The sequence below is a fragment of the Pimephales promelas genome, chromosome 5, assembly GCF_988280905.1.
Source record: "Pimephales promelas chromosome 5, fPimPro1.hap1.1, whole genome shotgun sequence".
NCBI lineage: Eukaryota > Metazoa > Chordata > Actinopteri > Cypriniformes > Leuciscidae > Pimephales > Pimephales promelas.
In genome coordinates, this window is record NC_142773.1 from 25,755,643 (window position 1) to 25,770,087 (window position 14,445).

General features: G+C 38.4%; 1 protein-coding gene across 2 annotated transcripts in view; it reads right to left on the reverse strand.

Moving 5' to 3' along the window:
- tnr (tenascin R (restrictin, janusin)) overlaps positions 1–14,445 on the reverse strand; it is a 178,379-nt gene that overhangs the window by 48,727 nt on the left and 115,207 nt on the right. For both annotated transcript variants that reach the window (XM_039654780.2, XM_039654779.2), the window contains 4 exons: positions 12,055–12,174; positions 11,832–11,975; positions 6,263–6,382; positions 5,224–5,367 (listed from right to left, as the gene is read on the reverse strand). In XM_039654780.2, the coding sequence (XP_039510714.2) occupies positions 5,224–5,367; positions 6,263–6,382; positions 11,832–11,975; positions 12,055–12,174 (528 nt within the window). The remainder of the gene's footprint in view (positions 1–5,223; positions 5,368–6,262; positions 6,383–11,831; positions 11,976–12,054; positions 12,175–14,445) is intronic.

Below are 14,445 nucleotides of genomic sequence, written 5' to 3' on the forward strand. Positions count from 1 at the left end.
GGAGATATACGTTTTTTTCGTCAGGTGACCAGCTTTCCAACGATATAAGACACTTGAGTGTACGACTTACGGTCTAGGAGTTATAAGCAGTTTCGCGCAATTGGTCGCTATAGCGCCACCTATGGGCCAATCGGGCTCATAATTTGATAACCTCTCCTCGATTTTTGTACTACCATCTGACAAAGTTTCAGAGCTGCAGCACTTACGGTTTGGTCTGCACGATGCGTTTTACGGCAGAATAATAATAATAATAATAATAATAATTAAAGCTGCAAGCAGCATTTAGCGGGGTTCAAGCAGCTTAGGCCTTTAAGGCCTTTAAGCACAAAAGCATCAAAAGACATTAAGTTTTAAGTTTCAATAATGGCAATTTACTATAGGGTATACATTGTTTTTAACATTTTTAACAGTTATAGCGCCACCTATAGTCCGATCTCCATGAAACTTTGCATGCTTGTTGAATAAGTTATGACACATGTGCTCATCAATTTTTGTGAAGTTCTGACTTTTCCTTTAGGATTTATAGGCTTTTGGGTGCATTTTGTCATGCCCCCTTTTGTAAATGACCCTGTTATAGCAAAACAAATAACAAAGTTCAACATTTTTTTGATAATTATTGATCTAGAGAGTCCAAAGAATTGTCCTAGACTGGTCTGGTTCTGATCGGGCAAAAAACCAGGGACTAGTTTGCAAAAATAGGTTTTTAACATATTCGTGAATATTTAACGAACAATTTGATTGACAGCAATGGTTCTGGAGGCAAAGTTGTTTGTCATGAGGAGATCTATCAAATGCAATTGCATTTCGTGGGGATGTGAGCAACACCACATGATTACAGAGCCAAAAATCTCGTTAGCGCCAACTAGTGGCCGATTTCTTTCAAAATTCTTACAGACCTCTAGGGCCATGAGTCAAACATGCCCATCGAGTTTCGTTCCGATCAGCCTCCGTTAACCTTGTCTCATAGGTGCTCAAACTTCATTGGCCGATGGCGGCCATGTTTTTCGAGATACTCCAATGTCCTCATACACATACATGGGCCCTTGAACCAAGACACTGCATACCAATTTTCAAGTCAATTGGACGAATGGTCACATGGCTATAGCCCTTTTTATGTTTTTTTCGTGTTATTGCGCCACCTAGTGTTCAATCGTCGCGATTTTTTTACTGTTACCTCAAATTGAACTCCTAAACATGTGTACTGAGTTTGGTGAAGATATCTCATTTACTTCTCGAGTTATAGCCATATTAGTAAAATAGGCTCCTCCCACAACGTTTATTTTGCGCCCCCTAGCGACCCTGAATAAAAATTTCAACATTTTGTTGATAATTATTGATCTTCAGACTCCATAGAACATGTATGCACTTGTTTGGTTCCGATCGGGTAAAAAACCAGGGACTAGTTTGCAAAAGTAGTTTTTCGACAAAATTCAAAATGGCGGAAAAATTTGCATACCGGAAATGAAATCGGAGATATACGTTTTTTTCGTCAGGTGAATAGCTTTCCAATGATATAAGACACTTGAGTGTACGACTTACGGTCTAGGAGTTATGAGCAGTTTCGCGCAATTGGTTGTTATAGCGCCACCTATGGGCCAATCGGGCTCATAATTTGATAACCTCTCCTCGATTTTTGTACTACTGTCTGACAAAGTTTCAGAGCTCTAGCCCTTACGGTTTGGTCTGCACGATGCGTTTTACGGCAGAATAATAATAATAATAATAATAATAAAAATCAATACAATTACAATAGGGTTTCAGCACTTCGTGCTTGAACCCCTAATAAAAATCAATACAATTACAATAGGGTTTCAGCACTTCGTGCTTGAACCCCTAAAAATCAATACAATTACAATAGGGTTTCAGCACTTCGTGCTTGAACCCCTAATAATGTATTATTGTTTTTCAGGGCGTTAAAAAGTACAGCTCTCATTCTCCAATCCTACCATTCTCTGGAACTAAAGACATGAAATGTCAAAACTTGGTTTCACTTTATTTTAAGGTGACGTAGTTACATTATTCTAACTCAAGTACCGAGTAATATTAATTAATCACATGTACGTACTATAGTTTTATTGTTAGGTGTTACTACTATAGTAAGTACTATAGTACTACTACACCACCTTAAAATAAAATGTTACCAAACATTTTAATAAGAAACTATCAGAGAGTTACGGAGGCATGGAAAGTCATATCAGAACATAATACCAATTATTTAAATATATCAAAAGTAATTTTGGTTTTACACACAAACATATGCATGCCGTGAGAGCGAGTATTTTATATATCAAACACCTTGAGCTTTTTTGTTTACTGAACTGTTTTATTTATTTTTTTCTTCCGTTTTTCTTGATGGCTGAATAATTAATAAAATATGACAAATTCAACATGGAATATTTTTTTGGAAAATGTACAAGCTTACTTGCAATGTTACATTTCTGTCAAGATTTTTTGTTAGATAGAATCTAACAAAAATAGAAAGTCAACTGTCTCTACTGTCCCTTTGAGATGATACTATATATCAAAGTGACAGTAAAGACAGTTAACATTCTATGTAATAAAATGTAATAACTGTTTTCATAGGTAATAAGAAACGTTTCTTGAGCACTGAATCAGCATATTAGAATGATTTCTGAAGGATCATATGACACTGAAGACTGGAGTAATGGCTACTGAAAATTACAGGAAATAAATTACATTTGAAAATATACAATAAAATAAAATAAAATATTACTGCAATTTTGGTCAAATAAATGCAGCCTTTCAGTAGTCCATTACTGTCAATCCTCCGAGTTACGGATCGATCTTCAGAAATTAATATGACAATACAGAACTGTGGGCAATTGCTGCTGGGACACAGGCCGGGGTCTGATCAACTCTGGCCAGGTCGCCTGGGCGATGTTGTCTGATGTTGAAAGACCCGAAACACCCAATGACCCCAGGATACATCACTGAGGATGTGTCCCAGTGCGTCTGCGTGATGTATCCTTTACACTGTTTTACTGTAATTTTGGTCAAATAAATGCAGCCTTAATGAGCCTAAGATACTTATTTAAAAAATAAATAAATAAATAAAAATTCTAACCAAACAAAAATTTGAACAGCATTCTATTCTTGATTTCCCATTACTAACAAATTGCACCTATGGCGATTGAAATGCTACTGAAATGGAGGAATGGAGAGATATGCTTGTGTGTATATCTGAGGAACACATTCATATTCCTGTCCTCACCTTAATCTCTTTAACAATGAATTTAGAACTGTAATTTAAATCAAAATGACAGACAGCACTAATCCTGAAATGGGCATGAAATGTGTTAGTTGTTGTCATCTTAATTATCCCCTTAAGCTTCCTCATAAATGCCAAAATGATGCATCTATGACGCTTCACCTCCCTCTGGGTGGGAGCAGGCAGATTCTTAAATACCGCAGGATGGTAATTTCAGCAAAGTTTTTTCAGGCAGTGCAGGCAATGAAACATTGTTACATTTTTATCAGAGCATGGCAGGATCTAAATTCACTGTTATTAGAGCAGAAATGTTTCTGAATTAAATTGTCATTAAGTATTGGAGGCAAATGAACACACACCACAAACCTCATCAAGCGATTTTGTGTCAAGATTCTGCACGTCACTGAGCTGGCACTGGGGTTGCAAAGCCAATGGCCTGTGACACTTTTATGTGCAAATTAATTTCCTCTAAACAATCCAAACTAATGAAGTATTCTGGGAGGGCCGCTTGATTAAAGTTGAGGTCTAATGCATCTGAAAGTGGCTCGGCCCAACCACCCACTTTAATAGATGAGCTGAAAGTTTCAATGCAGAATAAAACAGCTTGAAATGAAATCACGGCTTGTTCTAGTTCAGTCTTCTGTGTGGGAAAGACAGCTCGCCTCTCTCCGCGAACAACCTCACTGTGAGGAAAGACAGGTAGTGATGCTGATCTCCTCTCTGTTCTCACATGGGAATTGGAGCTTTGCTGACTTCAGTATTTTGTTACACAAACTACAAAGATAACCCAAAAATAACGGCCTTGTTTCTGTTTCACATCTCTGCTTAACTAAAAGAGGATGATAGTATAATTAGAGAAGTGTTTAATCTTTCAGCTGTCTATTGGATGTTTAAACATGAGTGCTGTTTTACTTAGTGTCTTCACAGCAGTGATTTGACTGCAGGTAATGCGTGACCATAGGTTAAATATCAGCACTATTGGGATGCTGGTTGTCCAATCAAATTAGAGTACACTGGGACAGTGTATTAAAAGCTGTAGATAATACTGAAATGAAGTCAGCAACTTTAACTTCCATTAAACCAGTGTTTCTCAATCCTGCTCATCTCAGCACAATTTGGATGTCTGATTCAACTCATCAGCTCATTAGTACAGTGCTCCATGACCTCAAGACACTGTAAGGGTACATCAGGTTACAGAGACACCTCAAATGTGGGCCATCAGCAGCAGGATTGAGAAACATGGCACTAAAAATTTCTTAAAATTATCAATGCTACTTAATATTTTTGTGGAAACTGTAATACATTTTTTTTCAGGATTCTTTGATGAATAGCATTTATTTGATATATATATATATATATATATATATATATATATGGTTGATTATGATTTCATGGTTTGATTTATAATTTCACGATTTCATGATTTCATGGTATGGTTTGAGCATAAACAACATCTGCAAAGTTACAACAGTCAAAGTTCAAAGCAAAGGGAGATATTTTCTTTTAAAGAAATTGCTTTTTAAGGACTACAACAAACGGCTGGAAGGGACTACACAAGCTTCCTCCCGGGTTCGTGACATCACAAACCCTACAATTGACATAATTCCCACCCCCAGGAACATGATTTATAGATTTATATATCATGACAGAATATGCTAATCAATGACTAGAAGATAACTACACATAAGATCAAACAACCATTCAACCATCCATGTCTTGAATCTATCCATCTTTGTCAGTCTCTGGTTTGAAATTTTCGGTGCATGTGTGCATGAGGTAATCGGAGATGCTAACACATGAGCTCTAGAACCTCCGTCCTCTGTGCCGAGAGCAGCAGCTCATTTACATTTAAAGGGACTGACACAAGAACGGTGCGTTTTTGCTCACTCTTTAAAAAGGGACAATTTTAACATTGTTAACATAAAAATATCTGTGTGGTCTCAACCTCCTCTTGTCTTTAATTAGAACAATGGGCACAAAGATGTTGCACTTACGTGTGACAAAGTTGGTGATGACAGTGCCACTGGTGAGAGGACCTTTGGTGGCATAAAGGGCCAGTGAGTAGGTGGTGCTGGGAATGAGCTGACTCAGCTGGTGCTCCTGCTTGCTACCCTCCACTAAAAAGGTGTCTGCCGTAACTGGAAAGATAAGTTCCATTAGTGCAGATGCAAGTGAAAAACTTTTTGTTCACAAATATTCTCAAATTTAAATAATTTGAAAAAAGTTCAAATGCATTATAACTGAAATTCAAATATTAACTTAAAATTGAAAAAGCAAACATTACATGTGTGGCGACAACAGTTTTATCATACAAAAATACTCAATATTACAATACCAACCTGACTATATTAAAATGACCATGAACTGCATTGGCTCACCAATATACAATTTTATTAACATTAATAATGACAATTTTGTTTTCTTAATGTACTTTTTGGATGGTTTCATGCTCTCTAAAGACAACAAATCACTGTAAAAATAATCTGTGGTCAGCACAAACCATGTTCATCCTCGATGTAGGTGAGACCATATTTAACATAGTCTTGATTGTATTTTTCATTTGTTTATTTATTTATTTACCTGTCATAAATTTGCTGATGATTTTTTTAAAGGATGACAAGGAACCTGTCCATGTTGGCATCTACCTATTTTGGCGTCTACTAAGTTAAAGATTGATTGTATGATGTCAAAAAACAAAAGATATGGGAAGCTTTTTCTTCGCCCCTTTTAAAAGTTGATAAGCTAATTTATTTAGCCATCCTAACTACCCATAATTATATGGTTAATAGCATTTTATTTTTGCCATTGAGTGAGACCCATTTGCATAAGCGCATTGTTTTGTTTTGATTTTTTTTTTTTTGGCTGTCGCTTGCAGACCTGAAATGGCAAAGCAGTGTATATTTGTCCATGAGAAAATAAGTTACAATTCGTTTAGTGTTTATGGCTACTGCTTTTGGGATGTGATTTAAAGAGTAAATTATGCTGATGAAAGTTTTACAGAGATGTGTTTCTCTTCATAAGGCCTCCACATACCTTGGTTACGGGTGAGGGTGAGCACGTAGTTATCAACACTGGAAACAGGGGCGTTCCAACGCAACAGAGCCCCCTGAGGTGTGACATTCAATGCAGTGAGCTCCATAGGCATGTCCATAGCTGTGTGGAACAGAAGATTACGTGCAGGTTACAGACAGACAGTCTTAGATAAGCTCAGCCAAGGTAATTGGCAGCCGTCGCATCTTCACCTTTTTTTCCCTGTGCAAACGATATTCAGTGGCAATTTAAAATTAGAGCACCTCAGCAGCTTGGAACTAATTTGTTGTGATTATCTGGCTGAAGAAGATCACAATTTCTTTAATTAGCCAACATCGAGGGGGAAATTAGACAGTCAAATGTGTGCAGAGCTCATTCTCAATAGCATTTCCATATAAGTTAGTAATGAGAAATATTGTTCTCCGTAATCCACTATCCATGCTGTGACTTTCACAGATGGCCTTTCTTTTTTTCAGACAGAAAAAATCTCTCTCTCCTATTTGCACAGTGGCGTATGTCCTCTAAGATGAGGTCAGTGGACTGTAATCGCACATTACCATCTTCCCATCCTGTCCCTCACAGTTTTTTGTTCTGCCAGCCTCTCTTGCAATAACCATATCACTTCTACAGCTGTAGAGATGACTGACCCTCCCATTAGATTCTGTTGATTCTGTTCCAAGAAATTGTAGGCCCTCTCACAACCTTCCAGAGAAGCTGATCTCAGTTACCTGACAGCAGTTCAGAGGCAAAATCCCCCATTTCCTCATCGCACCTTCCCCTCACTCTGCTTTACCGTGTCTTGACATGCCCCTGCGCTAACAGACTAGGAGGAGAATATTAGTTTTCCCTTATGTAATGAAAGTGAACTTGATGATCCCCGGTCATTAGGCAGAGCTCTGAACCAGAACATATCCATGAACCAGATCCATCATGTTATATCAACCCCCTTGTCATTTTTAACATTACAGCTGAAATAAGCCAGACTTTTCTCTATATCCAATTATTATTATACAGCTCTATGGAATACTTGATTCTGATTAGTTAATCGCACCATCCAGCGGTATGTCATTCCCTGATAACAACCGCTGCAAACAGATAACAGGCTGTAGTCAACAGCGCTATATGCATGCTGGGAATGGTTTTACTTTGTGGAAGTTATGCGTTTGGTGAGCTAATAAAATATTAAAACTCAGTCGAATCAATATTTTGTGTAGTTATTTAATTATGTCTTCCAGTATCGTGGACTCGCTCTCTCTCATTTCATATAAAAGCAGCTTTTATAATTATTTATGTGGCGAAATGCTGTGTAATAAATGGTATGACTGTATCGTATTCCTTTAATGTCTGTCTAGTTTGAACTTGCCGCACTAGCTCTCTCTGTAGAAGTTTTGCGTTTAAAGACCTAATAAAATGATTTGACTCAGATAAATATTTTGTGTCAAATTATTTACTTATTTCGCAAGTAGCCGTGTAGTAAGCACCCTTCAGGCTGATAAAAGACCCCTCCGCTTCGCATCAGGGTCCTCATCACCCTGTCAGGGTTATTCTGAGTTATAAAATGGTTGGTTGAAATCCTTGATTCTGATTGGTCAATAGCTGTGCTTTATTCATGATAAACCATGGCTATGACCGCTTCACCCAACGGTTCTATTTATCATTCGTAGTCGACGATCGACTTAATGGGGATCGCGTCAGAGAGCCTATGTTTTTCGACTACTTTTGAACAAGCCAATGTAATTGACGTGCGTGATTCGCATCACACACACACACACACACACACACTCTGCCCCCGCATGTGGGCATAAATACGGAAGTGGATGCACGCACTAGTTGCCTTTCGCTTTGGAGCCGTTTATATTGATGTCTCTGAAGGGTGCTGTTGATTTCAACGAGCGAGTGTGTTTCCACAGTGCAGTGTAGTGGTGGTCGCGAGCTTTGAGCTCTCACCTGCTGTTTTAACAGCAAGCTCATTTTTGTGTTTGTGTTGACAACTGGTTGAGGATGAAAAAGTGAGTGCTTCACTGTTTTTCAGTTCACTGAATTCAGTGTTGACGCGGTCATTCCTGTGTGCTCCTGTTGAGCAACACGGGTGCGTTTGCATCTTTTTTAAGATGCTATTCCATCCGTGCGTTTCTGGGTCCGGTAGAGCTCGGTCCCCCTCAGTGAGCCTCCTAAAAAGAGTCTGCGATTCATTGTCACCTGGCCCTGCACAAGGTCAGTGATTTCATCACTCTCTTATGTTGAGCAGAAATGCTCCTGAAACTCAGTGATTTTCACATGTAGTGTTGAGCAGTGCTCCTGTCTTTTGTGCGCCTGTCGCTTGCACCTACTGTGCCAGGTCAGGAGTGGAGCAGGTCTTGATAGTTGCCCCTTTTTGGCCCAACCAGACCTTGCTCCCCTTGACAGCCTTATTGACTCCCCCTGAACACATTTTCAGGGACGGGGTACAATGGCACCCGCGTTCTGACCCCGGGCCGGTCCTACACTGGATGCAGAGATTCAGGTGGCTATCACAGGTAGTTACCATCACTTCTGCGAGCACCCCCTAAGGAAAGAAGGTAGTGTGCTTACGCATTAGAAGTGGAACCTATTTGTTGAGTGAGTCTTCTCTCCGTGAGTAGATCCTGAAAGCTTTCGGTCATTTCATTGCTCTCTTTCCTGCAGGTTGGGTGGAGTAGGCTATTCCTCCACACTCAAAATGATGTTGACGCTGTCTTGGCGCACATTGTCTTGGACCTTATCTCTGGTGCAACTGCAATGCAGAGACCGCCCAAGATGAGGCAGGCCTAGCCCAGGCTTTCTCTGTCTGTTAGCTTCCAAGTGGTTAGACGTGTACAGAACGCAAGCCATCAGACCAGCTCTTATCTGTTAGAATCAGCAGAGAGGGAAGGCTGTTTCCAAGCAAAGTTGGCCAACTGATGGTGGCTGCCTTTAATTCGGTGAAAAATTCCGAGATGCTCATGTCCTCTTAGGTGTTGAGCTCCTCTATAATAAATTTGTGCTCCGCCTGGGCATTGACAGAGTGCTTTGCTGACAGATTTCTAGAGTTGTGGCTGGGTGACACCTAGTTTAAACCGCTGCTTCCGTGGGCTCCTTTCTCCTGAAGCCAGTTTGGCTTGTTGGCTTTCCCCTAATGGACTGGATATTTGCGCCTTCTACTCTAGTTGAGTTCCCTTAAACTGAACCCTTCTGAGTTCCTCCATACCCCCGACATCGGATGTGCGGAACGTCTGCTGTTAGGCCTACCACCCGTAAGCAAGTGTAGAACTTTTGTTAGGTTGGGTCCACATGTTGCGGTCCCTACGGTGATCCCATATGTGTTCTCTTCTATGATACGGCTCCCTGCAGTAAACCTGTGTCTTCCCTCAGCATAATCTGCTCTGCTGTTACTGTCCGGTGAGTCCCCCCTCCCCCCATCTCGGAGCCACCTCAGTGACATTCCATATGTCCCACTGCCAGGTCATCCGCCCAGTTCATATGTGTATTCTCCACGTTACCTCACTCCGGGTTGGATGTGGCTTCCGCAGCGTTCTTTCCTTCCAATGTTCGGGGAATGCTTTCCCAGTGGTCCTGTAGGAACAGCAGTGACTTCTCTGGCCTAAGCCCTGTCCTTCCCTGCCTTAAATTGCAGGGGCATCAGGAGGCTTTTGTCTAGGCATTGGAAGCTGGCAGATTTAGTGGCGTTTTCAAAGGTTATCCCCATTCATATGGGGATATCCCCCCTACATTCGACGTTATCGACAGAAAGGGAAAGTTCTAGTTGCATATGGAACCCATCGTTCCCTGAAAGTGGGCTGCATACTGGTTCCCAACGGGTTGTTATGTAAGCAACAAGATTTGAACAACAACAAGAAGGTACAAGATTCACTTTGCGTCGTGCCTAACAACGCCCTTCAGCCGTTACTTATTCACGATACAGCACAGCATCTCGTACCGTATTGCTTGCAATAACAACCAGCTTGGTGTACTTTATCCCTTACATAATAAGCTGTTTCCAAAGGATGCATTTTTAAAAAGAAGATCCACTTGTCACTTTGTATTGTTACTGCACTGGCGAGATATGTCAACACGGGCAGCTTAAGCTTGTTTGCATGTCATATTTGTATTAGCTTTGAACAAAACTGTCAGACTTTTAGTTGCAATAGGGAGTGTAGCTGTGTTTTGATGTAGGCACTCCTACCTAGTTATTATTAAGCAAGTCAGCAGTCTTTAAGCAAAGGTCAGCATCTGTTTGTTCTATAGTACTACATCCAATGATATGACTAATTAGTTAACTTCCTAGGCTTGAGACAGACTAATTAATTCATTTCAGGGAAATAATGCACAGCTGGGACAAAGGCCTTTCCTGGAGATTCGTCTATTGAGACACAAAGTTACAAAGCAAAACACCGAGAAAAGGTTCACTTGGCTTTCATACATTAACTGTGCATATGTATTAATTTGGGTGAAACATGGAAAGTTGAAATATTTAATTATATAAGATATAGTTTTATTTATATTTTCTTTTTACATTTACATTTATTCATTTAGCTGACACTTTTATCCAAAGCGACTTACAACTGCTATATATGTCAGAGGTTGCACGCCTCTGGAGCAACCAGGGGTTAAGTGTCTTGCTCAGGGACACATTGGTGTTACACAGTGGATTGGAACCTGGGTTTTTAAAGGGATTTCTTAAAAAAAAAAAAAAACGTACTTTTACTTTTGAACAGTAGTGTGTGTGTGTATATATATATATATATATATATATATTATATATATGAAGAGTTCAGATGCAAAAGCCTCTAAATGCCATTTGAAATTTTCTTCTTTAATGATGATTTTTATCAAACTTGTATGTTTAAGTTCAGTAATTTCACTTAAATAACAATTAATAGGTAATTATCATTGTCATATAAGTGAAATTACTGAACTTAAATATACAAGTTTGATAAAAATCATCATTAAAGAAGAAAATTTCAAATGGCATTTAGAGGCTTTTGCATCTGAACTCTTCATATATATATATATATATATATATAAACGCACACACACACTTACATTTTACACTACTTAGAGTAATCCTCATTAGAATTATCAAGACTACAGGGAAAAGATGTATGCACAACATATTGTGCATCTAATGGATATTTTCTGCAAAATAAAGATCTTTACATGTAAGTAAGAACACTTCAATTATGAGTGAATTAGACACAATCCATTCATAGTTCAAGCTTCCTATCACCGCTGTGTGGTGCTATTCAAGTACGATGGCAGGTGAGCATCCCTGCTGATCACTGATTCCATTAGTAAAATTTCATTTCACTTCTGCAAGATGGCTGGCAGCCTCCCAGAGGACGGGCGGAACGTACAGGGTGAAAGATGGCACTCATCACATGGTAAATGATGTGCATCATTCCTCAGTCTGTCATCCATGTTTCTATCAAATCAAAGTTCTGTGACGAACGAGGCTATGAGAGCACATCCTTCACAAAATACCAAAAGACATTTCCTACGGTAAATTACAATATGTCTGGAGAATGTGCAGTGGCATATGATTAGTCTCTGAGTAACTGACTGAAAGCAGACATACCTGTGAACACAGTAGTGGTGATGACCTTGCTCTCTTGACTTCCTCTCACTGCGTTCAGCTTGATCTCGTACTCCATCGCTGGGTGGAGACTGGTTAGGGTGTAGTTGGTGACATCATTGTCAATCACCACATTGTCCATTCTACCTGTGAGGCGATTACAAACAGTAATGCTGGCTTATTTGTCTTTGTTCAACATGCTTTAAATATACTGCAGAGGAATTACCTTTTGGTGATTGGTAAGACATTTTGTAGTAATCAAAGGGTGCGAGTGGTTGAATCCATGATATGGTTACAGATTCCTCGGTGACGTACAGCACAGTTATGTCTCTGGGAGGATCCATTCCTGCATCGTGGGGGACAAGATGACAATAAGTAAGAAGTAAAATATATTTGATTTAGATAGGGGTCAGTTTTTTTTTTTCTGAAAGAAATTAATTCTTTAATTCAGAAATTATGCATTAAATTGATCATCAGTGACAGTAAAGACATTTATAATGTTACAAAAGATTTATAATGCAAATAAATTAAAAAATCCTGAAGAAAAAAATGACCACAGTTTCCACAAAATATTATAGCAGAACAAAATCAGCATATAATGATTTAGCGTTGCCATCACAGGAATATATTGTGTTTAAAAATGCATTAAAATAGAAAATGGTTATTTTAAACTTTAATAATAATAATTCACAATGTTACTTTTTTTTTTACTGTATTTTGGATCAAATAAATGCAGCCTTGTCGAGCATAAGAGACTATTTAAAAATCTCCCCAACCCCAAATTTTTGAACAGTAGTTTAAGTGTACAGATTGTACACACATAAAATCAGCCCTTTATAACGTTACGCTAATTGTAGAAATGCACTATTCACGGTTAGACATGATTACTTTATTCAGGGATGGAAATTTTCCAATAACAGGAAACTACCAAGACAAAATTAGCAGTATTCATTTGGTCATATGATAAGGCGTCTGCACCTATAAGGTGCTGCATGTAAAATAAATATGATATAAATATATTACATTATACAATTGATATATTCTTCTTCTTATTATTATTATTATAGTCTCCATTTATTCTCCATCTATTTGCATGCTTCATTTGTTATTCATTTCATTTCAATAGTCATTGTAATTCTTTTCTCATGTCATTTATTTCCTATTTATGTTTGCCAACAGGCCCTAAAGAGGAGGAGGAGTTTGAGTATGCTGGACAAACGACACTCTTCACAAGGACATTTACATTGTTATAGTCTGCCGCTGTCCAGCAGGGACTCTTTCATGATTTGTTTATCCGTCCCAATAGCTCTAAGCATTGCAAAAAGCAAAGGTTAAACAGCCTCTGAAAAAAACATCAACACAGACCAACAGTGGTTCTGGAGCTTTCTGACAATTGAAAGGGAAATAAACAGATTTACTCCTGCAATTATTGAAGCGGCAGCCCTTAAAACGAGTGGAAAGCCATTCACACCTCCCCATATTCATTAGACTAATGCATTCAATTCATAAAATAGGTGGCAATTCATAAACAGGTTGTCAACCTCATTTAAATGCTTTCAGGGTAAAATATTCCTCAGTAAATAAGTCGTGATTATTCATGTATGCATATCTTAATTTATTTCCCACTCTCAGCAGAGCAGTCAATAAATATATTTTCATACTTTGAATAAAGGGCACAAAGAACGACTTTTTTTCAGCCCATCCCATCTCCATTTAATCCGTTTTTTATTGTTAAAAATATGGTGACCTTCTTCACTTAATGTTAATGTAGAGAATGTTAATGAGTGAAAATACGGTTTCTAAATAAAGCAGGAAAGCATGTTGAAAATCTACTAAACACATTTCTAAGCAAACAGGCTTTAAAACACACTAGACTAGACGACAAAATGTGACAGTTAAAGTGCTCACGTACAAACCATGTTATTATAATAATAATATAATGTGAAGTAAAAGTTGAAACTTTTCCTTTTTTTTTTAAACTAATCAAGCTGCTGTGCAGGTGTTCCTCTGCAGAGCTAATTTCTATGTTTAAAAAATAGCTCCGAGACAATATCTCCTTTGGCAACTGCAAATATCAGTTCACTGACAGAAAAGCTGAATAATTCTTGACACATTCAGAGAGAGGTAATTAGTGGTGGATTACACACTGTTGAATTAATTAAGACACAAAATGGTGAAAAATCTGCTGTGCAGCTGTGAGCAAGTAATGGGGAAATCCAGCAGGTAGAGATGGGATTTTCATCTGCACATGCTCACAAATGACCATCTCTAGTGAAATTAATAAAACCAGAACAAAATGTTAAAACCTTAGTGTCCCCTAATAAAAACAAGCACGGTGAATCTAGTGTGAACATGCAAATGTTAAACTTTTCGTAATCAATTTCCACAAAGTAAAGCCAATGATCTCAAAACAATTAACACAACCATTCAAATAGACTCATCATTTAGTAAAATGCTTCATGATGAAGCACATAATTGTCTCTACCATTGTGAAGTACAATTTTCATTTTACAGATTGTTCATTCTCTTGAAATTTCTGTAAATTTACATATTCATCATCCCTCTAATCTAGACAGAGGAGTTTATTCACATCAAACAACACAATCAAGTGATGAAT